This window comes from Vombatus ursinus, unplaced genomic scaffold, assembly GCF_900497805.2.
Source record: "Vombatus ursinus unplaced genomic scaffold, bare-nosed wombat genome assembly UNPS02014175.1, whole genome shotgun sequence".
NCBI classification, from domain to species: domain Eukaryota; kingdom Metazoa; phylum Chordata; class Mammalia; order Diprotodontia; family Vombatidae; genus Vombatus; species Vombatus ursinus.
In genome coordinates this window covers 1,709,787-1,732,816 of record NW_020953953.1, presented here as the reverse complement: position 1 = coordinate 1,732,816, position 23,030 = coordinate 1,709,787, and the positions used below count along the sequence as shown (strand labels likewise).

General features: G+C 48.3%; 1 protein-coding gene across 2 annotated transcripts; it reads right to left on the bottom strand.

The window, feature by feature from the left end:
• Positions 1–5,083: 5,083 nt before the first annotated feature.
• Positions 5,084–12,011, bottom strand: LOC114041601 (leukocyte immunoglobulin-like receptor subfamily B member 2). Of its 2 annotated transcripts, none has more exons than XM_027860119.1 (10): positions 11,928–12,011; positions 11,647–11,682; positions 11,168–11,440; positions 7,792–8,088; positions 7,210–7,239; positions 6,922–7,020; positions 6,686–6,713; positions 6,464–6,531; positions 6,325–6,362; positions 5,084–6,167 (listed from the first exon to the last, which is right to left on the bottom strand). In XM_027860119.1, the coding sequence occupies exons 1-10, from the start codon at positions 11,959–11,961 to the stop codon at positions 6,036–6,038; spliced, it is 1,035 nt and encodes a 344-aa protein (XP_027715920.1). In that variant the 5' UTR covers positions 11,962–12,011; the 3' UTR covers positions 5,084–6,035. The 2 variants fall into 2 exon arrangements, with proteins under 2 accessions (XP_027715920.1, XP_027715921.1); XM_027860120.1 differs by having other exon boundaries at positions 7,849–8,088.
• Positions 12,012–23,030: the final 11,019 nt, after the last annotated feature.

The window sequence follows — 23,030 nt, the reverse complement described above, 5'->3', positions numbered from 1 at the left end:
ACAGTGCCCAGCTCATAATAGGTGTTTAAGAAATACTTACATCCGGCCTCAGACCAAACACTTGACACTTACTAGCTGTGTGACCCTGGACAAGTCACTCAACCCCAATTGCGTAAAACAAAAAAAAAAAAAACAAAAAAAAACAAAAAACAAAAAACAAAAAAAAATAAAAATAAAAAAAAGAAATATTTACTAAGGGGCAGCTAGGTGGTGCAGTGGATAGAGCTCTGGCCTTGGAGTCAGGAGGAACTGAGTTCAAGTCTGACCTCAGACGCATGGCATTTACTAGCTGTGAGACCCCTGGGCAAGTCACTTAACCCCAATTGCCTCACCAAAAAGGTAAAAAAAAAACAACAACAACAAAATTCAAATCCAGCCTCAGACACATAATACTCACTAGCTGTGTGACTCTGGGCAAGTCACTTAACCCCAATTGCCTCACCAAAAAAGAAAAAGAAAGAAAGAAATACTTACTGAGGGGCAGCTAGGTGGTGCAGCAGATAGAGCTCTGGCCTTGGAGTCAGGAGGACTTGAGAGAGAGACACAGCTGACAGAGATAATGAGGATGATTCTGGACTTTGGGAACAGGAGAGATGACCTGCTCCCAGGCTCACTCGTCCCCTAGGGCAGCCTCACCTTACTCCAGCCACCCTGCACTTGCCCTCCCATTAGCATCTCCCTCCTCCGATAGACTGTAATAAGGCCAACTCTTGAACCCAGGCAAGTGAAGAGGCATGGTTTCCTATGCCTGAGAACCTGGACTCCCCCTTTCTCTCATCTGTTCCAGGTTTGTCTTTTGTACCTGGAACCCAGGTCTCCACCCATGGTCCCAATACCACCACATCACTGATTGGGGGAGGGTTAGAAAAAAAAGTCTGTTGTCTGGTATGGTACATCATTCAGTCATTTCAGTTGTCTGACTCGTCTGGACCCCACTTGGGGTTTTCTTGGCAGAGATATCAGAGTGGTTTGCCATTTCCTTATAAAGCTCATTTTACAAATGAGGAAACTGAGGCAAACAGGGTCAAGGGGCTTTCCCAGCTAGTAAGTGTATGAGGCTGGATTTGAACTCAAGTCCTGCTGATTCCAAGGCACTCTATCCACTGCACCACCTAGTTGCCCTGTTATGGTATCTGTGGATACTAAAGATCCAGAGGGAATTCCTTGGGCTTACTTCCCCTGTGCCGGAGATAGAAGGGGTAGGGATGTGTCCCCTGTCTCTACAGGGTCCTCCAGGTCCCTCCATGTCCCCTAACCTTGCACTAGGAACTCCAGAAGGTCACTGGGCAGTGCCTGGACAAGGCTGTCTGGGCCCCGGTGAGAGCGGCAGCTGTAATGCCCTGTGCTCAAAAAGGAACTCATCCCCATCCCGGGAGGGCTCCCTTGTCCCCAAAGGTCTCTCCTCTCCTGCCTTGTAAGCAGTGAACTTCACACCCCAGGCTGGCCCCAGGCACAGGGGGGTCACAATCCTTCTGAGACCACCAAGACGCTAAGCCTGACTGAGGGGAGGAGCTTGGGCAAGGCATCTGGAAGCCAAAGACCAGAGCAGTTATGAGGGCCCCTGTGAAGGAACCAGGGTATGACGTTCTGGGAAAGGGCAACCCCAGAGGGGAAGATGCTAAAACCCCACCTTCCCCTCCTAACAGGAGGGGTGGGAGCCTCCCTCCAGACAATCCCCTGAACAGACCCCATGGAACTTCAGCAAAGATGCCCCCTATATCCCACTCCTGAGACCCCTGGACAGCCCCAGCTTCTCACATCATCCCCTCCCAAACTCTCCTGTCCCCATCTCAGCCCAGGGTCCTGGGTCCACTGCTCTGCACCCAGGCCTTGTGCCCCCACTCTCACCGGCCACCTGGATCCGTAGGGCTTCACCGGGCTCAGCCCTTGTCCTGCTCTGTTCTGCTGAAGTCAATGCAGCTGGAGTTGCCGGAGTCCTCAGCTCTCATTGGCTGGAGGTGGAAGGCAGCCTGTTTCCTTGCTGGGGTCCTTTGGGGCCCCTGAGTAGTGACTGGAGAGCCACCTCCCCCTGGGGCTGCCACAGGGCTCGGCAGAGCTGAGAGAGAAGGTTTGAGGGGAATCCTTGGAGAGAAGGGGACACCTGAGGCACGCGACTGAAGCCCTTCCAGGACTACAATACTCCAGTTCTAGCAGCAAGATTGGGCCTCAGCCAAGGGCCTGTCCTCACCCCGTCTTGGGGAGTCTGTCCTGAAAGGTGATATTTTCTCCTCCCTGAGAATCCAAGCTTCATCCCTGGCCTGGGGTCTGTCCTCTTCCTAATGTGAATGAAGGGTCCGCTGGCATCTCCTCCTATGCTCCTGAGTCCCAGAAACAGACCCCACGATGCTGTTACGCTCCCTGTCCTGGGACTGCAGTTTGCATCTCTCCCAGAGTTATTCCCGGAGGTCCCCGTCACTTGTCACCACCAGCTCCGGAGCCTTGCTAAGGTCTGATGCTCTGTTTGGATTCTCCTCAGACTCAATGCAGCCATCACATCCCCTATCCTGGGCCTTCCGGACAGGAGAAGGAAGCTGGCCTGGGTCCTTGCTGGCCTCTGGGGCTACAAGGGGGCTGGGGTCCCAGGCTTCTGCAGGAAGAATGTTACTTCCCTGGGAAGTGATGACATCATGGCCAAGAGGGTCTCATTCTCCCCTAGAGCCACCATGGCATTGGGCTGGCATATGAGGAGGGCTTGGAGAAGACACCCAGGGGAAAAGGTGACCCGAGAGTAAAAGAAGGGATTTCCAGTCTCCCACGTGCCTTGATCCAGATCTGAGAGGGTGATGACGCTGCCCCCTGTGAGATGCCAGTCTTGGGCCTTCAGGCCTTCAGGACCCTTACTGTCCTCATCTCCTATCTCCGTGCCTAGCACAGAGCCCCACACGGTCAAACTGAACTACCCCAATGGAGCAAGGTTCTCACCGATGGAGACCTCCCAGGATGCTGATCGCAACCTGCTCTGCCTAGACGACACTCACCCACGTCCTCCCATAGGCTCATACTAGGATGCCACCTGCCCAATGTCCTAGGAGCCTCTGAATGGTACCAGCCTGGCACTCATGGGGTGTATAGATGTATGATCAATTGAATGGAATTCCCTGCTCCCAGGACCTGGCATTCTGGGAGAATTGCATGAACTAAGCACTTCACAAACCTTTATTTAGCACTTGTTGTGTGCACTTCACAAACATTTATTTACCTCTTACTGTATGCACTTCACAAACCTTTATTTAGCACTTACTGTGTGCAGGTCAGTGAAGGAGACAAATTTAGACAAGACTTTGTGCCTGCCCTCAGGGTGTTCACAGTCTAGTAGGGCAGTTGTGACCCAAGAGATATGATCACAAGAGTGACAGCTGGAAGAAACTTCAGGAATCAATCTGCCCTGATCCCTCCCACCAGAAGAGATAAGGAAATACCAGAGATATGACCACAAGTCTTACTCGTGGAGTCTTTATTTGGGTTCAGGGAGTATAGTGTGACTCAGTGTACTAAATAAGCAAATATTCCTTCTGTACAGTTCACATGTGGAGGTGATTATTTCTACAATGCGCAGAGATGCCATCAGGATGGATAAACTGCCCGTACATGTAAGCATGAGCCTGAATCCTGGGATCCTTCGGGTCCCTGCCAGTGGGCACTCAGGGTGGGAGAAGGGGCATGGCTCCAAGAGGACCCAGGTGAAGCTGGTGGAGGATGGAGGAAAGGCTTCTATGCTAATGATTCTCAAATCTACGTTCCCTGCCCCAGCATCTCTGCTGACTTCTAATCTCACATCTCCAACTGTCATTCAGACATCTTGAACTGGCTGTCCAGTAGACATCCTAAACTCAAAATGTCCCAAATGGAACCATTGTCTTTCCCCCGAAACCCTCCTCACCGCTCCCAATTTCCCTGTTATAGTCGAGGTCAACACCATCCTCCCAGTCCCTCAGGCTCCCTACCTAGGAGTCATCCAGGACTCCCCCCCCAAAATCCAATATGGTGCCCAGGCCTGTCAATTTCACTTCTGCAGCATCTCTGGTCAATTTCTCCTCTTATCTCCTGGATCCGCCCCCTTTTCTCCTCCAACACCACCACTCCCTGGTGCAGACCCTCATCCCCTCATGCACACTGGTGGGTCTGCCTGCCTCCAGCCTCTCCCCACTCCATTCATCCTCCATTCAGCCACTAAAGTGATCTTCCTAAAGTATAGATCTGACCATGTCACCCTCCCCACACATATGCTCAACGAACTCCAGTGGTTAATGTTATGGTAGCAGCTCAGGCCCAGAGCCCACAGTCTACCATCTGACACGGGTGCGATAAGGAAGTAAGGTGTAAGGTAGCAGGGAGGAGAAGGTTACATCGGATTAAGGAAACTGAGTAGTTATATCCAGACAATGATCTATTTACCTATTTATTATAGGGCGCAGCTAGTTGGCGCAGTGGATAGAGAGCTGGCCTTAGAGTCAGGAGGACCTGAGTTCAAATCCAGCCTCAGACAATTGACACTTGACACTTACTACCTGTGTGACCCTGGGCAAGTCACTTAGCCCCCAATTGCCTCATCAAAAAGAAAAAAAAAATTCACTCCTATTTATTTATTACGTTAAATACCATTTTAATTTTTTTCCAAATTACATGCAAAGACAATTTTAACATTCTTTTTTTTTGTAGCTCCAAATTTTCACCCTCTCTTGCTCCCTAAGATGGTAAGCAAGTTGATACAGGCTATATATGTGCAATCATGTAAAACATATTTCCGTATTAGTCACGGACAGGGATTTATTTAGCAATCTTGTCAAAAAAAAGGAAATGAGGTGGGTCTGGTATGACCTATGATGAAGCCAGGCTTCTTTGGAATCACTGCTTCCCTTTCTCAAAATTCCCCAATTATCTCTTTAATAATCCCTCCTAGAATAGTCCCAGAAATTGAAGTTTAGGGGCCTAGGGACAGATAGAAGGTGCCATAGTGCACAGAGCACTGGCCTGGAGTCATCTTCCTGATTCAAATCTGGCCTCAAACATTTAACTAGCTGTGTGACCCTGGTCAGGTCATTTAACCCTGTTTGCCTCAGTTTCCTCATCTGTAAAATGAACTGGAGAAGGAAAAGGCAAACTACTTCAGGATCTTTGCCAAGAAGACCCCAAATGTCACCGTCAGACATGACAGAACAAAAAGCTAAATTCTCTTTAGCTATGTTAGATAGATACTAGCGATGGGAAATACAACAGTAAAAATGGAATGGCAGAAAGGGCCAGGGAAGGAGGGCAAGAAGAGCCAGCCAGCCCAGGTCACTGGAAAATACAGCAGCAGCCAGTCCTCCACATTGGACTACAAGGGCAGGAAACCACCATTCCTTGTTTTCACATGCTTGGGAGGGGGAAGAGTAGCCCCTAGCTACAATGACACAGGAAACTGCTGTGTGGGCCCTGATGAACTGGGGTGGATCTACTGGAAGGCAAGGACTGTGTGCTCTTCCTGAGGAAAGTCCGCATCTGTGGCCCGTGAGAGTAAGCTGGGGAATGGATCGGTCCTTCTGGACCCTCCTCCCTCATCCGTCCTTTCTTTCAGATTCCCAGACCGGAATGCATCAAAGCTTCCACTGGCACCCAGTGCATGAGTCTAACAACATCGAATCACTATTCAACACCAGCGCCACCAGAATCAAAAGGAAACTCGTTGGATGCTTCACAAACCAACCCAATGAATATCACAACGTGAAGACTGAGCTACTTTCTCCCAGCAGCTCAGAACAATAGAATTAGGAGGGACCTTAGAGGTCACCTAGACAACAGAAAACCTGGTCTGAATTGGTATGGACTAGTACAGAAGGTGCCATGGGGCAGAGACTGGGAGGCCGGAGGGACAAATGGGGCCTATGTGCCAGATGTTCCCCTGGGGGCAGTGGGATGAAAGGTCTCTTGGGTTCAGTGCCCAAACTTGACACCCAGATTCATGTGTCCCAATTCCCAGCCCATCCTTCATTGCTCTTCCCTCTCTCTGAAGCTCCAGCTCCCCTTCTTGGGGTGACAGGGTCTCTACTGCCCCATCAGTGCAAAGCCAGAGTGGCATAGACGCTGGGCTCCGGGGGTGCAGACGTCGGGACTCTCTGCCCCTCGTCGAGGGCAGCTGTGTTCAGATGAGAGTAAGTCACTCCCTGGGAGTCTTCAGATTCAGAGGCCTGAAGGAAAGATGCCCCAGTGGGGGATCAGTGAATGGCATCGGGAGGAGACAAGGAAGAAATGTGGGACCAGGGAACAAGAAAGGATGAAAACCAGGAACAGAGCATTTGGTGGGAGTCACAGGGGAGACTGAAGCAGAGAACAGGAAGGACTCACCCGTGTCTCCAGCTGTCTCCCCTTGGATACGTCTTCATCTAGGACAGGGAAGGGGTTCCATAAGTCCCTGAGCTCCTGGGCCTGGTCAGCCCCCAGGACACATCCCAGATCCCTGCCCCCTTTTCACTGACCCACTTACACATTATCTCCTTGGGAGGGAGGGAGGTGAGGTAGAGAGACTGAGGGACACCTGCGCTGTCTGAGGACCTGCGAAGAGGCGAGGAGATAATTTGGTACCTGGATCCATCATGCCCTCCCAGCCAGAATCGATGAGCAATACGGGATGTCTCGAGTGGCACTGGGGAGAAGGACCTGGGGGAGTTGGCCACAGGAATGGGGGGAAGGAGCTGGGCATTCTTACCTCCTGGGAGTGTCTCCACATGAGCTCCCTGTGAGGAGAAACAGGTGGACAGACGGACAGACAGACAAAAAGCAGGATCAGTCACAGAACCATAAGACTGGGCATAGGAAAGGCCTCCCAGAGTCCATCTCACCCCACCTCCTCATACAGAAGTGCCCTCACTGAGATCCCAGCCCTCAGGCCTACTTTCATGTCTCAAGCCCCTGGGACATTCAGCCCTTCCTCTCTGAACTCACTGTGTTGGGTGTGCCGGCGGCAGAGAAAGACCAGGAGGCAGAGGAGGAAGAAGAAGATGGAGACGCAGCTGACAGTAACAATGAGGGTGATTCCGAGCTCTGAAACAGAAGAAATGGCCACTGCCAAGATTCCACTGTGCCAGGGTTAGGCCCCACTGTATCCCGCCAGCCACCCCATCTATCCTCCCTCATCACCATCCTCCCACAGGCTGGAATGAGGGCTGCTCTTGAACCCAGGGAGATGAGGAGACATGGACTGTCTCTGGAATGTCTACTGCTCCTTCTTACCTTTTCTTTGAGGATGTGCAGTCTTTTTACCTGAAAACCATTGATAGAGATATAGAAGTCACAGAGAATGGATGGGGGATTCCTGAAGTTAAAGCCCTACACCCTCATCTCCATCCATCGGGCAGCAAGGTGGCTCAGTGTATAGACTGCGGGGCTTGATGTCAGGAAGACCTGAGTTCAAATCCAGCCTTAGTCACTTACTAGCTGTGTGATCTCAGGCAATTCGCTTAACCTCTGATTACCTCAACTTTCCCAACAATACAATGGGGATGATAATAGCACCTACCTCCCAGAGTGGTTATGAGGATAAAATATTTACAGTATTTTAAGTTTATAAATTTTAAAATATTTTTTAATAATGTAAGGAGCAGAAAGAGGTAAGCCTTGGTGTTTTAAATAATTTAAAATAATTAAAAAATAAATTTACAAAATAATTTACAGTGTTTGGAAAGCCCTTAGCACACTGCCCGGTAGGCACCATATAAATGTTAGCTATTAACATTGCCATTATTACCTATGATCCCCATAGCCCCATGTATGGGGGACAGGGTGGTAGGTGTACTCCCATGTGCCTCCTCTCACCTGTCACCTCCAACATTAGGACATCACTGGGATCTGATGCTCTCTTACTGTCCTTGCCTGAGTAAACACAGCTGTAGTTTCCAGCATCCTCAGCCTTCACAGATGGGAGAGTGAAGCTGGCCATCTTCCCCTCTGGACTCTGGTGCTGTAATGGGGCCGGCACCCCAGCCTTCAGCAGAAAGAATGTCAATTTAAGAAAACCACTGCTTATTAACTCCTGGCACACAAGGGTCACTGTCTCCCCTACAGCTACCATGGTGCTTGGTCGAACTTGTAACGATGGTTTAGAGAAGAATCCTGGGAAAGAAAAGGATCCTAATCAGAAAACAGATCTGAGACAGATCTGAGAAGGACTGAGGTGCTGGAGACCCAACTCCCAGCCCACCAGGCTTCCCTTACTCCCTTCCATTCTGTACCCCCAAGTGAACCTTCTTGTCATGCCTCACCCACATCATTTCTCTGGTCTCTTGCCCTGACTGTCCCTTGTGCTGTCAGTGCTCCCCCTCTCCAGGCCTGACTCTTAGATACTCTCGCTGCCTTCAAAACTCAGCTCAAATACCCCCTCCTACAAGATAACCCCAGCTTCCCATGCCTCTTCTCCTCTCTCCACATTACTTTCTATTCATTTTGATGTCTTTTCCAATCTATTTTGTGGGTCATGTCTTGTCTCTCCCTGATGGACTAGAAGCACTTTGAAGACAGGGGTGTTCCTTTGTGTCCTCAGAACTGAGAATGGTGCTTGGCAGACAATAAGAGTGAAAATGTCGGATTTATAATAGACTCTTTAAAAGAAAACAAGCTGTACATATTAGAGTTGCATAGTTCTTTTCCTTTTCTAATTTATATCTGGAAATGTTCTTGCTTATTTGGTGTTAGTTAAATTCATAATTTTTAAAAATTAGGAAACATTCACATATAGAGAGGTAAAAAGAAGAAAGGACAAAAGGAATCATGGGAAAAACAAGGCCCCTGTCTCACCTAAAGAGGTCGCCTGCCTCTCCTTGCCAAAGTTAACATCATATCTGCATGCACAAGGGATCCCCTGTCTTCTCCACAGGTCTTCGCCTCCAGCATCCCCACTCACTCACTAATCTTTAATCCCTTCCTATTTTCTGGTTGCTTCCATGATGCCTATACACAAGGCCACATCTGAAAAAAAAAACCCTTACTTGATCTAACCATCCCCAATAGCTATCATCCTATATCTCTCCTTCACTTTCTGAGTAAACTCCATGAGAAGGCCATCTATAATCAATCCCTCTGCTTCCTCTCCTCTCATTCTCTTCTGAACTCTCTACAATCTGGCTTCCACCTCATCATTCCACCAAAAATGTTCTCCAAAGTCACCAATGATCTCTTCATTGACAAAGCTAACAGCCCAATCCTTATCCTCTTTGACTTCTCTGCAGCATTTAACACTGTTGATCACCTTCTTCTCTGTTAGACTTTCTTCTCTCTCAGTTTTTGAACCACCACTCTCTCCTTCTCTCTCTCTCTCTCTGACCATTCCTCTGTCATCTTTTCTGGATAGTTCTTCAAATCACACCTCTAACCATTGGTGTCCCCAAGGCTGTGTGTTTGTTAGTCTCTGTGGGGACTATAGGGTGGGGGCTCCCTCTTGGTAAAGAAATGTCTTCTCCCCTATTCTCCTGCCCTTACTGATGGACTAGATTCACTACACATGTATGAAGTTACTTCTGTGCATCAAGCCTCATGGTCCTAGCTGAGGGTTGAAAGCACGAAGTTTAAGTCAGACCTGTTTCTGACAAACTTCACACCATCCATCACAATACCATACTTCAAAACCCTTCTGAGTCTTTGCCTGCTTTCTCCTTTACTCTTGCTTCTTGACTCCTTGCTAAAGCTCACCTCTCCATGGGGCCCTTGATTTGATTCCCCTCCTGTCTCCTCCAAGGGATCATGCCCACAATCATCTCCCTTCCTCTCTCATGCGTAATCACTCTCTATCTCCTGGCTCCTCACCTACTACCTACAAACCTGCCCAAGATGCCTCTACCATTATTAAAACCCTTTATTTGGCCCTTCCATACACTCTGGCTATCATTCTCCATCTCCCTTCCCTCTCAGGGCCACATACCTAGAAAATGTAGTCTACTCTCTTGAAACCTTTCAGAGCCTCACCTCCCACTCAAGTCTTACCTCCTTCCATTCTGGGTCCAGATCCCACCTCTCCACTGCCACTCTTTTCTCCAAAGTTGCCATGAGTCCTTAACTGCTAAGTTGGATGTCCATTTTCCATTCCTGACTCTTCTTGGCCCCTGCAGATTGTGATACTATTGGCTACTCCTACCTCCTGGATATTGTCTGCTCTCTTGACTTCAGAATTACAGATCCTTCCTAGTTCTCCTTCCTTCAGATGTTCATTGCATCTCCCCTACATCCATCTACCCTCCTATCTTCTCCATTTTTGAGGGCACCGACATCTTGCCCATCACCCAATCTCACAATCTCAGAGTCCTCCTTGATTCTTTGCTACCACTTATGCTTTCCTTATGCCCTGGCAGTCTTCTGGCAGTCACCTTACACCACTAGACCAGAGACAATTCCTTGGAGGACTTAATTCTTTCAGCTCTGGTATTCTTGTCCTGGGGCCCCATTTTGCTGGTTGCTGAGTGACTCTCGTGGCCTAACACACTGGAGCTGGTTGCAGTCATGCTTAACGTTACATCTTAGCTATCTTCTTACCGGCCTCCTTCATGGCACATACATGTTATCCCTCTCTCACCCCACATCACGATCTTCCAGTTCTGAATCCATAATCAAATCCATACTGCCCTTTTTCCTGGAGAGAATATGTTCATCTCCCTTGTAGCTCCAGCCTCCATCTTTGTAACTTTCCCAACCCAAAGACCCTTCCATGGTCACCAGTGCCCCATATGTGTTGGCTCCTCCAACTGGAATATGTGAGCCCCTTGACGGCAGGGATTGTCTTGGATGCATCATTTTTATCCCCTATGCAGTATGGGATTTAGCCCATAATAATACTCCTGGGCTCCAGTGAGCCCAGGGCAAGGTGGGCCCTGCTTCCCAAGGCCAGAAGAGCCCAAAGACCAAGGGATTAAAAGGCCAGGTAGGGGCACCTCTTCAGCAAACCTGGGTCTGTTTGGAATATGAGGGGATAAAGTCACATCTCAGAGAGGGCCCTGGGTGTCAGCCATGAGGCTCGTGTTCCTCTCCGGGGTAGGAGAGTGCAGGGACAAAGGGACCCCAGAGGCCAAGCAAGGGTGGCCTCTCCAGCAAACCGGGGTCTTTGGGGCTATGAGGGGGGAAATGACAACCCAGGGAGGGCCCTGGGGCTGAGTGGGCAGGACCAGCCCTGCCCACCAGAGCCAGGACTTCCTGGGCCCCTCCTTACCTGTCACCACCAGCTGCAGGGGGGCACTGAACTCTGACCAGTGGAGTCCCTGCCAGTAGCGGCAGCTGTAGCTGCCTGCAGCATTTATTCTCTCTCGTTGAAGGCGGAACTCAGCCTCTTCTCTGGAGGTATTTATCTGGAGTGAGAATGCTTCATCCTTCCAAAGCTGAACACTCTTGCTTCCCTGTGGGCCCTGGCAATAGAGCCTTACCTCTGCCCCATTGGGGACCACAGAGCTGGGCACAGCCCTAATGGAGGGTCTGAGCAGTGTCCCTGGAAGGGAATCAGGGCCTGGATTTCAGAGCCCTGCCCTCCCAGGTGTTGTCCCAGCCCCCGACCCTTACTCTCCCAACCACAGGCACCCCCTTCAGCTCAGAAAAGGCACCTCCCTCCCTTCCCCCCTCTCTGCAGAATTGGCTGCCTTGGAGGTAGCGCTGAGGGGGAAGATTGGCAGGGGCACCTTGAGGGGAAGGACTCACCCTCTGGAGCTGTGATCTTCTGGCTCAGACACAGCCCTGAAGGAGAGGCTCAGGTTACAGGCGATCCTGCCCCTGCCCCAGCAGCTCCACCTCTGTACCCCCCCACCCCATCAACTCACTGTGGATCAAACACACAGCAAGGGGTAGGCACTAGTGCACTTTTCTGTGCAGGCAGCCTCTCCCCAGCCTCAGTGTCCCCATCTGTCCCATGTAGCCCCTGTCCAAGGACCTTCTCAGAGTCTTCCTCCCCTCCAGCCCAGCCTGGGGCCCTTGGCACTCACCCAGGCACAGAAGAGAAGTGACTCTGGGGGCCATGCTGGCCCCTCAGCCCTGATCTAAGCTGCCTGGCCAAAGGGTCATGAAGAAAGGAGAAGGAGGAAGTGAGACTGCCTCTGGGCCCTGTGCCTCCCGTGATCCAAGCTGCAGGATGTGATCACAACAGTTGTCAGTCACACCCCCAGCTCCAGGGCCTGTGGTCTGTCCAGGGAAATTGGGGAGATGGGGGCATCTGGCCCTTCTGGGAAGCTCTCTAGGCTTTCTCTTGCAGCATCCATCCCGCCTTCCCCTCTCCTTAGCCTTGCCCCTCTCATCCTTTTTCCCTTTTCCTCTTCTTCCCCCCTAGAAACATTCTTTCTCACCTTCCTGGGCCCACCTTGCCCTCCCCTGCTGGCCCCTCCCCCTTCTCAGAGTGATGTTGGGGGGGAGAGGGGGCACGGCAGAGAGCAAGGAACCTGCCTAGTTCCCCCCCATCCCCACCCAGTGTAGGGGGGAGCAGAGGTTTGCCCAGTAGTGAAGAGGATGCCAAGGGGACCAGCGTGGTCAAGAGACAAGCCACGTTTCTGGGGCATCAGGAGATGGAAGGCATGTGAAGGAAGAAGCTGGAGAGGATGAGGAATTAATTGAACACTGAAGGAGGCACCGTGGGGGGACAGGGCTGGGAGCTGGCATCCAAGCCGTCTACAACACCGAGTCACAGGGACAGTCAGAGTCACGCCATCGTCATTCTCAGTTCTTATCCCCTCTTCCACTGGCCACGGTCATTTTGATTTGATGTGGATTCTCTTCTTTCTAACGTTCTCTCTCTTGGCTTCTCAAATCAACACATTCAAAACAAAACCAAGCAGAGCCAGGCTCCTGGTCATTCTCTGTCCCCCTCCTCTTTGGTGTCCAGTTTCTACTGCAAGCCCCTCTCCTTCCAGGCCACCAGGTCCAGAAGCTTGGAGGCACCCTCAGCTTCCCCCTATACCCCATCAGTCCCTAACACTTGTTCTCCCCACTCCATGGACATCTCTCACCTCCCTCCCTTCCTCTCAACTCACATGACCATGGCCTCAGGGAGCAGCTCATTACCTCTCACCAGGACTAGGGCAAAAGCCTCCTCCTGACCTTTCCACATCCAGCCTCTCTGCTCTCCAGTCCACCTTCACACACTGCCCAATGGGAATTCTTAAGGCATAGCTCTGACAAGTTCTGCTCCCCCTCAAGAACTTCCAGTCACTCCCCATTGCCTTTAAGATGAAAGACAAAGTCCTGTGGTTGGAATGTAAAGCCCTCCAAAATCTGTCCTGAGTCTATCTTTCTGGGCTGATTCCACAGAACTTCTCCCCCTCCCACACTTCACAGCCCCTTTGCAATGCCTCACATACCACACTGCCTCTCTGCCTCCCTATGGATGCACAGGAGAGTGCAGGGTTGGAAGGGGTGAGGAGGAGCCATGCTGTGATTCACAGAGGGTCTATGTGAGGATGGAAAACAGGATGAGGTCGGCTAGAAGAGTGGGGTGGAGATGGCGGCCTCCAGGAGAACTAAACTCAGAACTGAAATAACTTTAAAGAAAAGTGTCATGAATTCATCCAGCAGAAGGGCGAGCTGGAAAGGGGGCGGCCCCCTCCACCGAGTGTCATAGCTGACACGTTTTATGGAACTCAAAAAGAGGCATGAGGATGCAGGGTCTGCCTGGCCAGCCCAGAGGCAGTTTGCAGACCCCACGTGTGGGCTGCTGAGGTAGATAACAGGAGAAAACTCCTTGCATTCCTTGCATCGGTCTTTGGATCTGAATGGGCTTCTGGTCAGCGTAACTGGGGCCTGAGTTAAGCATTGAACAATTACACAAATCAAACTAAATTAAACAAATTTAGTTTCTAAGAAATAGGTCAGGATTCTTAGCCACACAGGGCTAGGTCCACAGAACACCACAACATTTTCCCACAAGACATCCCCTCCTGCCTGAAGAAGAAGGTCCTGGTGAGTCCAGTGAGAAACTTGTTTCTGTTAGTGAGGAATTCTTAGGGTCCCTTGGGAAAGAGGAAAGAAAGTTACAGTCAGAAAGTAGGTATTAAATATCTACTATGTGCCAGGCACTGTGCTAAATGCCTGGGATACAAAGAAAGTCAAAAGACAAAGCTTGCCCTCAAGAAGCTCCCAGTCTGATGGGGGAGACAGCGTGAAAACAGCCATGTAGAAAGGCAGATATAGAAAGGGGTAACTGGAGATCATCAGTGGAGGGAAGGCTGTGGAATTAAGAGAGATCAGAAAGTGCTTCTTGTGGAAAAGGAGGGGATTTTAGCTGGGAGCTGAAGGAAGCCAAAGGCCTTCTAGGCATGGTGGACATCCCAGGAAAGCACCCAGAGTCAGGAGATGGGGCCTCTTAGACAGGAAACAGCAAGAAGGCCAGCATCACTGGATCATAGTCTATAAAGACTTATTAATAGTCAACAAATATTTATAGAGAGCCTACTGCCTGCCAGGCACGGTGCTAAGCACAATGGTGATACAAATACAAGAAAAGAAACAGTCCCTGCCTTCGTGGAGTTTACAATCTAACGGGGAAAGACACAACACAAAAGGAGGCTGAAATGCCAGTGGGGAGAGGAAGGGAGGAAGTATCTGGCACAGGGATGTGGTGAAGTCAAAGAAATCCAGAATAAGTACAACTGGATGAGAAATGCCAGATGTAGGAGGTCTCTCCCACCTCCCCTCTTTAAATGGAGGTTGAGGTCATGACTCCACCCCCAAATCAGGTGGGTAGAGGAGGCTAATGGGACTTGGCTGAGGGGGAGGGATGGGTTTTAAGGTGTGAGGAGACTAGACACTGGGGTGGGGGGGGCGGTTGGGAAAGGCTTTGAAAGCCAAACAGAGGACTTTATATTTGATTCTGGAGATGACTGAGAGCCCCTGGAGTTTATTGAATAAGGTCACTGATGTAGGAAGTGACTTTCTAATACCAATACAGAGCAGGACTCCTCTGATCCAGAGACGTGACTCTTGTATGGCCAAGGTAATGGGACCTTGGGCTGCATTAAGAGGGACCTGGCTTTTAGCAACAGGGAGGGGATCATCTCACCGCATGTCTCCTGGATCCCACTTATTTGGACCATTATTATGTACAATTCTGGGTACCACAATTTAAGGAAGAATATTAACCATCTGGAGGAGGGCAAGGAGGATAGCGAAGGGCTTTAGGTCCAGGTCATATTAAGATCAGTTTAAGTAACTGGGAATATCTGGCCAGGAGAAGAGAAGGCTCAAAGGGTGGGGGATGGGAGGGATGAGAGCTGTATTTAAAGGGCTGTCACAGGGAACGAGCATTAGCTGTGCCAAACAGGCACTGGAGACAGAACCAGGTTGCCAAGAGATAAATTTGGGCTTGATGTCAGAAGAAACTCCTCACCGTGAGAGCTGTCCAAAAGTGTTACTGGGCTGCCTCAAAAGGAGGTGGTTTCCCCCACACTGGAGGTCCCCAGCCAGAGACAGGAGGACCACATGCTAAGTGTGTTGTATGGAGATTCCTTTAGAAGTGTGGGATGGATGAGAAGGCCGCCAAGCTCCCTTCCAGTTCTAAGTCTGATTCTGTGACTCCTGAACCCAGAGCTGCTAAGCGCCCCCTCCACTTGTTACCACGGGTGCATTTCCCAGCCCTAGAAAACTGAGAAACAGACGGAGTCTGCCACTGGATGGATACAAAGGGGAGTTCTGTTCAACATATGGGTCATGGTGCCCTTGCCTTCACTCATCACTAAGCAATTGCTGCTGCTGCTTTTACAAACAGGTTGACAACCTCATCTCCAGTCCCTAGCTAGGCAGGGGGACAGAAATCCATATCTGCAAAGATGGGCAATGAGGAAGCGTCTCTGGCTCCAAAGCATCACAGCAAATGTAATCCAGACCAGTCTCCCAAAGTCTCTCTGACCTAAGAGTACATCTCTCTGACCCTACAGCATAATGGGAATATGGCAGGTGCCCAAAGAGATCCCTCACACCAATAAGGGTGAAGGCAAAATCCTCCACTTTGGTTTGAAAAATCAAGTTCACAAGCTGAACATTGAGGGGAAGGAAAGAATATGGCTGAACATCATCAATTCATCTGAAAAAAAAAATCTGAGTTTTAGTGGTCTGCAAGTTCCGTGTGAATTAACAAATGAAGTACAACAGGGAATAGCTATGATACAGGGAAAAGAATTGCAGTGGAGGTACCCAGGAGTTCACAGGAGGCAGACCCCAAGAAAGGAGCAGTGACTTTAGATGTCCTCCCACAAATGCATAAACTGCAGCTGACATATTCGGTTAGAGCAACTCTAGCCCTGGAAAACTGTAACTACCCACAGCCAGGCCCATGCACATTAGCTGGTTTTGAGTATCTATATTCCATATACTTGAAATTTCACAGGGGAAGTCCCCAGTCCAAGTTACTTGGGAATTAGGGTGCCCTGCTGACCAACACCGTGGCTAGAGAAGATAGAGCAGAATGGTTTCTTTGTTTTACGCACAATGAAAGATTTTGTGCTAGTGATGTGGTCCTGGGCATCCCCATTAGAATCTAAAAGACAAACAACTCTGAGGTACCATATCATACTTATCAGATTGGCCAATATGACAAAACAGGAAAATGATCAATGTTGGAGAAGATGTGGGAAAATTAGAACACTAATGCATTGTTGGTGGAGTTGTGAAATGATTAACCATTTTGGAGAGCAATTTGGAACTATGCCCAAAGGACTATAAAAATGTGCATACCCTTTGACCCAGCAATAACACTTCTAGGGCTGTATCCCAAAGAGATCAAACAAATGGGAAAAGGATCCACATGTACAAAAATATTTGTAGTAGCTCTTTCTGTGGTGGCAAAGAATTGGAAATTGAGAGGATGCCCATCAGTTGGGGAATGGCTGAACAAGTTGTGGTATATGAGTGTCATGGAATACTCTTGTGCTATAAGAAATGACAAGCAGGCAGACTTCAGAAAAACCTGGAGAGGCTTGTATGGACTGATGCTGAGTGAAGTGGGCAGGAGAACATTATACACAGCAACAGTCATGTTGTGCGATGACTGACTTTAATAGACTTAGGTTTTCTCAGCAACGCAAGGATCTGATCTAACTCCAAAAGACTCATGATGGAAAATGCTATCCACATCTGAAGAAAGAACTACGGGGTTTGAATGCAGATCGAAGCATACTATTTGCTCTTTTTTTTCTTCTGCTGTGTTTTGTTTCCTCTTTCTGGTGGTTCCTCTTATTGGTTCTAATTCTTCCTTACAACATGACTAACGTGAAAATATGTTTAATAGGAATGTATATGTATAGCCTATATCAGATTGCATACCATCTTGGGGAGGGAGGTGGAGAAAAAATTTAAAACTCAAAAGCTTATGGAAATGATTACCGATAAATCAAAATAAATCAATAAAAAAATAAAGTTAAAAGAAGAAGAATCTAAAAGACTTCTCCTTACAGGCCTTTGTGCATGCTTGGACCCAGTGGATCCTTCACTACTCTCTATTTTCCACCTCCCACTATGCCTACTTTTGTCTCCAAGAAGGAACAAGGGGAGGCCGGGGGACGGTTGGATACTTAGCCAGATCTGTCAATGTATAGTCTTATATAGAGACCCCCAGGGGGAGGGAAACTCATCCCTACTCGCCGAGGCACTGAGTCAGGTCCCCAGACAACTGACTAGCTGTAGCTCCTCCTGGGACTGTGAGAGAGGAGTTTTGAGTACTGAGTTGTGGCTGTGTGGTCAAGGCTATGGTGGTTCCTCATTCTGGGGGAAAAACAATCAAACAAGCTCCAAACCTACAGATGTGAGGGCAATTTGGGGTGAGTGAGTCGGTAGAGACAGAGGGACAGAGACAGAGAAATGGACTGACAGCTAGACAGCCAGACAGATCTACTCCCAGAATGCAGTCGTGGCTTACTGAGAACGCCTCTGCTAAGCTGCCTGGAGACAGTGTAGCACGACTGCCCGTTGCCTGTGCCCAGAACAAACTCCACTCCTCCCAACTGAATCATCTTCCTGTCCCTGCCTCCTCTTCTTCCCAGAGCCTGCTGAGCAGCCAGAGCCCCATCTGCCCTGTGGGAGCCCCCTCTCCCTTCTCTAGAGCCTCATGCTGCCCAGTGGTCACCGTAGGGAGATTCCCCCCTTGCTGTGTCTGTCTGCCACCACCAGCAGCCCTGCCTTCACCATGCAGACATTCCCTTTATAAACTCAAGCCGGACATGAGTTTCAAAAGTTTCTCAAGCACTTAAGGGAAAGAGACGAAGTGATAAATCAGCACCTGGAAAGCTTCAGAAACACCAAGTGACAGAGGCCAGAGGGATTTTCTTAGAGCCCTTCAGACCAAGGCAGGTGTTGACCAGTGCCCTGGGGAAAGGGTCAGTTATTACGGGATTAGGAGAAATGTGATGACAGCCCCCCTAATCTCTACTGCACAATTTCCTCCTAAGATACTTGGGGCAGCAAAGAGGGAACAGTTCCTTCCACCACATCCTGTGGCCGGCCCCAGAGGTTGCTCCCTCCTTCCCACCACATAGATGAATCTGAGATAGCCAGGCTCTTGCTGGTGATCCTTCACACTCGCCTCTCTGCTTGGCCACTGGGAGCTCCAGGGCTGGGCTACAAGACTCTCTCTTCCCTCAAGGTTCCATCATTGACTTTCCCTTTTTCTTGAAAGACACTGTCTCATTTGATGATTTTATCAGCTCCCATGATCAGGTCTATGCACAATTCCCAGAGCTACCTATCTAACCTTACTCTCTGTCCTGAAGTGTAGTCCCACACCACCAAGCACCTTTTGGACATCTTGAACTGGATATTCCATAGACATCTCAAACTCAGGATGTCCAAAAGAGAATGCATTACCTTCTTTCCCCCAAACCCTTAAGTGAAGCATTTAATAAGCACCTGTTGTGCGCAAAGTGCTGCACTAAGTGCTGGACATGCAAATAGAAAAATAAGACAATCCCTGCTCTTCCCAAGCTCCCATTCTGTTGGACGAGACAATGCCTAGGGAAGGTTTCAGCTCCAACTCAAAGGGTCCCTGATCCTTTAGGGGCAGAGGCCAAGAGAATGAAAAGGTCTCTCCTTTCATAGTCATTTCCACTGATAAAATCCTATGGTTTTATGATGCTGAGGCATTTGACAGGGCCAAAACTTTGGTGAATCAAAGTGAACAGGGCAAAGTTTTGTCTTTGTCTTTCTTGCTTTGTACCTGAGGGAGGAAGTAAGAACCCTTCTCCCCTTTCTATTCTCTGTTGTGTGTTTAGTGTATGGAAACCTTCCTCATTGCAGAGATCGGGGAGGGAAATGAGCACATAAGGGAGAGAGGAAGCTCTGAGAATTTCCCTGTTCTTTTGTTTTCAAGATGTATTCAGATCGCAACAACCCATATGGTGCGTGTCTGGACAAATGAGTGCAGAAGGAAGACAAACATGGAGCAAATTACTTACTCCCCAAAGGGCAGAGGAACAGAGCCAAGATGACGGTAGCAATTCCTATTTTAAAATATTTATTTTTATCTACGAGCTAAGAACCAGAAAGCAGGAGCTTATATCTGAGGTAGAAACTCCTTTGTCGAAAGAGAGAATTCCAAAGTAGTTACTGCCAGAGAGGAAACAACGCGCGTGCCTGGAGCACGTTCTGGGGTCGATGGGAGCTTTGGTAACCTGCTAAAAGATTAGTCTTCTTGGCCTTGGTAACGGAGAGGGACCTATCGAGTGTCACCCGCTGGCTGTGGTGCACTCTGATTACTCCCAACCTCTTCGCTAGATTTTTAATGATGTGACCACAGAAAAGAGCCAAGATGGTATTGGAAGTTATGCCGACTCAGTGACCATTGTTCTCAGCCCAGCTTGTGAATGTTGGGGTCAGTCTGTAGCTTTGTTTTACCTTCTATTAGTCATGTAGTAAGCCATTCCCTACCGATGTGGATACAGCATACGGTACCCTAGGGGTTAAAGAGAACATTAAGGGCTGCTTTTCCAGTACCTTGTGAGCTCATTCTGTAGCTCACCCTGCAACTTGAGAGTGTCCTAAGTTTCCTCCTTATCTTGAAACATCATAAAACTTCTCCTTATCCTGTACCATAAAATTATCATTAAAATTCCTTGTCTCCCTCATCTTGTGTCATAAAATTCCCCCGTCTTCCTTACCCTGTCCTTATCTTTAACCACCATAAAACTCTAAAACTACATCATCATCCTGAACATCTATATAAGCCTAACTCCCCCAAATACCAGTGCCTTAATTGTAGCTTTGCTGCTACAGTAAAGGTCCTTGTGCTTTTCACATTAATAAAAGCTCTCAGTGGCTAAAGAGAATGCCTAAGTGAAAACTTTCATGCCCAATCACTCTCCCACATCTGACCTCAACACTGCCTATTTGCACCTGATAAACATCATATAGCCATCAAGTACAGGCAATTTGGTTGGTGCTGATATGCCATGGACCATTCCCTTTCTCTAATGTTGACCTGTCTGAATTGTCTTTATCTCATTACAAGTAATCAAGAAAAGCTGGCTCCATCTTGAATTCCTTGCTGATCTCCAGTGATCAGCCCATCAACACTTTCCTATCTTGATGTACTTTTAATAAAATTTTAATTTTCTTTTCCTGAGATTTGCCTTGTTAATCAGGGTGAAAACCCAAACAAAGAATTTTCCTCTTAACAAAGGACTTACTAAAGGCACCCCCACCAGGATAGTCAAGGATATCATCTTTGACGGGTCATTGTCCTTGCTCTAGTCAATCCCTTTAGATATTGCACAGATCAGCCAGGAAAGAGAGCCTTGAGGGGCAGCTAAATGGTTCATTTAGGGGCAGCTAGGTGGTGCAGTGGATAGAGCACTGGCCCACAGATCAGCCAGGAAAGAGAGCCTTGAGGGGCAGCTAAATGGCTCATTTAGGTGGTGCAGTGGATAGAGCACCGGCCCTGGATTTAGGAGGACCTGAGTTCAAATCTGGCCTCAGACACATAACACTTACTAGCTGTGTGACCCTGGGCAAGTCACTTAACCCCATTGCCTAGCCAAAAAAAAAAAAGAAAAGAAAGAAAGAAAGAAAGAAAGCCTTCATCAAATGATGGAATTAACACTAAACCTAAGTGTGTGAGAGTGAGGGAATGGGAGAAGCTGTGTTCTGCCCACATTATTTATGTGCATGGGTCTGCAAGGACCTATCTAGATATGGCTCTCAGGGAGGCAAGAAAAGATATCTCTCTTCTCTTCTGCCCACCCTTCTCCAAGAGAAATCTGGATTTCTGCTCAGAGTAGAAACAGGGTATTGGGAATAGAGGTAGGTGGAAGTGAGATTTTTATGTATTTGTTGTTGTTCAGTCATTCAGTTGTGTCCCACTCTTTGTGACCTCATGGGTCACAGCATATTAGGCCTTCCTATCCTTCACTCTTTGAATCTAAACTCTCTTAGGTCAGGGGCAGTCTTACTTTTTTTCATATATATCCCCAGCACTTAGTACAGTATCTGGCCAATAGCAAGAGCTCATTTTTTTCTTTCATTCGTTCATCTTTGAAATTGCTGATCATGGGATTACATCAAAGACCAAATCATAGAAGCAGTAAATATATATATATATATATATATATTCAACATAACAACAATAATAATATGACATTAAAGCATTTGGGATACAGATGAAGTTGTTTTTTATTTCCTTAAATTTATATGTGAACAAAGATAAAAAAGAATCATGAGATGAGCTTACTTTTGGATACTTGGATGGGTCTTGTTGAGATTGAAATTAAGGTAAAGTGAGGCACAAAGTTTCAAGCATATTCAATTTATCAGTAAGGCTAAAAGTTACCAACAAAAAAGGCCTTTCATCTTCTCAGAAAGCCAAAAGACCCTGAGTAAGGGTTGACAGTTTATTTTTACAAACAAAAGGAGAAGCATCCAAAAATTGGAAGGCAACATTATAGATGAGGAAAATAATACGATTGGTTACAAAGTCAGAAGCATCTTACATGTAGGGGGTGACATGATTGGCTGGACATTTGGAATGTGGAACTAGTAACAACCCCTCCTTCCATCTTATCCCTGTGGAAAGCTCCTTGGTGGGGTCCATCTACATGGCTAATTAGTGCCACAGTGATAACAGACCAGACTTTCTTGAAGGACAGCCAGTGTTGCTGAGATAACAGACCAGACTACTTAGCATCCATCTGCACCCTTCAAGGATAACAGAATTCCTTAACAAAAGAATAAAACAACCTGGGTAGGAGGAAGACTGTCCAAAGTCCCTTCCTAAGTTTCAGGGGCCTGCAGACTCCTTGTCTCTCAGTTCCCAATTTAGTGACTGTGCTAAAAGGGAGTTGTACTAGATTCCATTTTTCTTCTTGTATTCTTTTTCATCTTCAGTTATTAAAGTGGTATTAATTAGATTTTATGGTTCGCCAGTTCCTGTTACATTTTTTAAATGTTTAAACCTGCCAGAACAAGGCAAATCTAGTCTTAGCCCATAAGAAAGGGGCACAGTCCAGCAAGGCTGACACCTGAGTGCAGCTCACTTTGCGCTCATCCAGTGGGCAAGCCTGTCACTTGACAATGCTCCAGCCCTCCCAGAGGCCAGGCAGAATGGACCCACTGACCAGTGGAGGCCCCTAGGTTTCTGGGGGCCAGGAGCTGGCACATGAAGGAAGTGACTTGGTTTTCTGGATGTGTAGGCCAGTGGTTCGGTTATTGGCAGGAAAGGACCACAAAAGAGGTCAAGCTGGATGAGGGAAGGTGGTTGACTCCACCTACTGCTTTTGGGTTTTCATCTCAGTTGATTCTCATGGTGCATAAAAGTACGGTGTGGAGGAACATTGGTAGGAATCTCCTCAACCCAGCTTTTGTACTTTGCTAAATGAAGCCCTGGAAACTGGGATAAGATGGAAATTAAAAAGGAACTTTTTGAACACAACTCTGGTAAGCATTAGACTAAGAGACCCAGAGGAGGCCACCAAAGAGAAGGGTTCCTTTCAAAACAATGCATCTGAGTACCTGTTCGAGTGTACCAGGGGCATCCTAAAAGGAGAATCAGACTGTTCTGCTTCGTCCCAGAGGGCAGAAGTAGTGACAAAACAGAATGTGGCTGTGGGAAAGTTGGAAACATG

Excerpts from the sequence above, each read along its gene's own strand:
- LOC114041601 (XM_027860119.1), bottom strand. The coding sequence starts at position 11,961 with ATGGCCCCCAGAGTCACTTCTCTTCTGTGCCTGG. Across the intron at positions 7,240-7,791 it reads CCTAATGTTGGAGGTGACAG|GTAAAAAGACTGCACATCCT; the intron begins GTGAGAGGAGGC and ends AATGGTTTTCAG. Across the intron at positions 6,168-6,324 it reads GGAGACAGCTGGAGACACGG|GCCTCTGAATCTGAAGACTC; the intron begins GTGAGTCCTTCC and ends TCTTTCCTTCAG.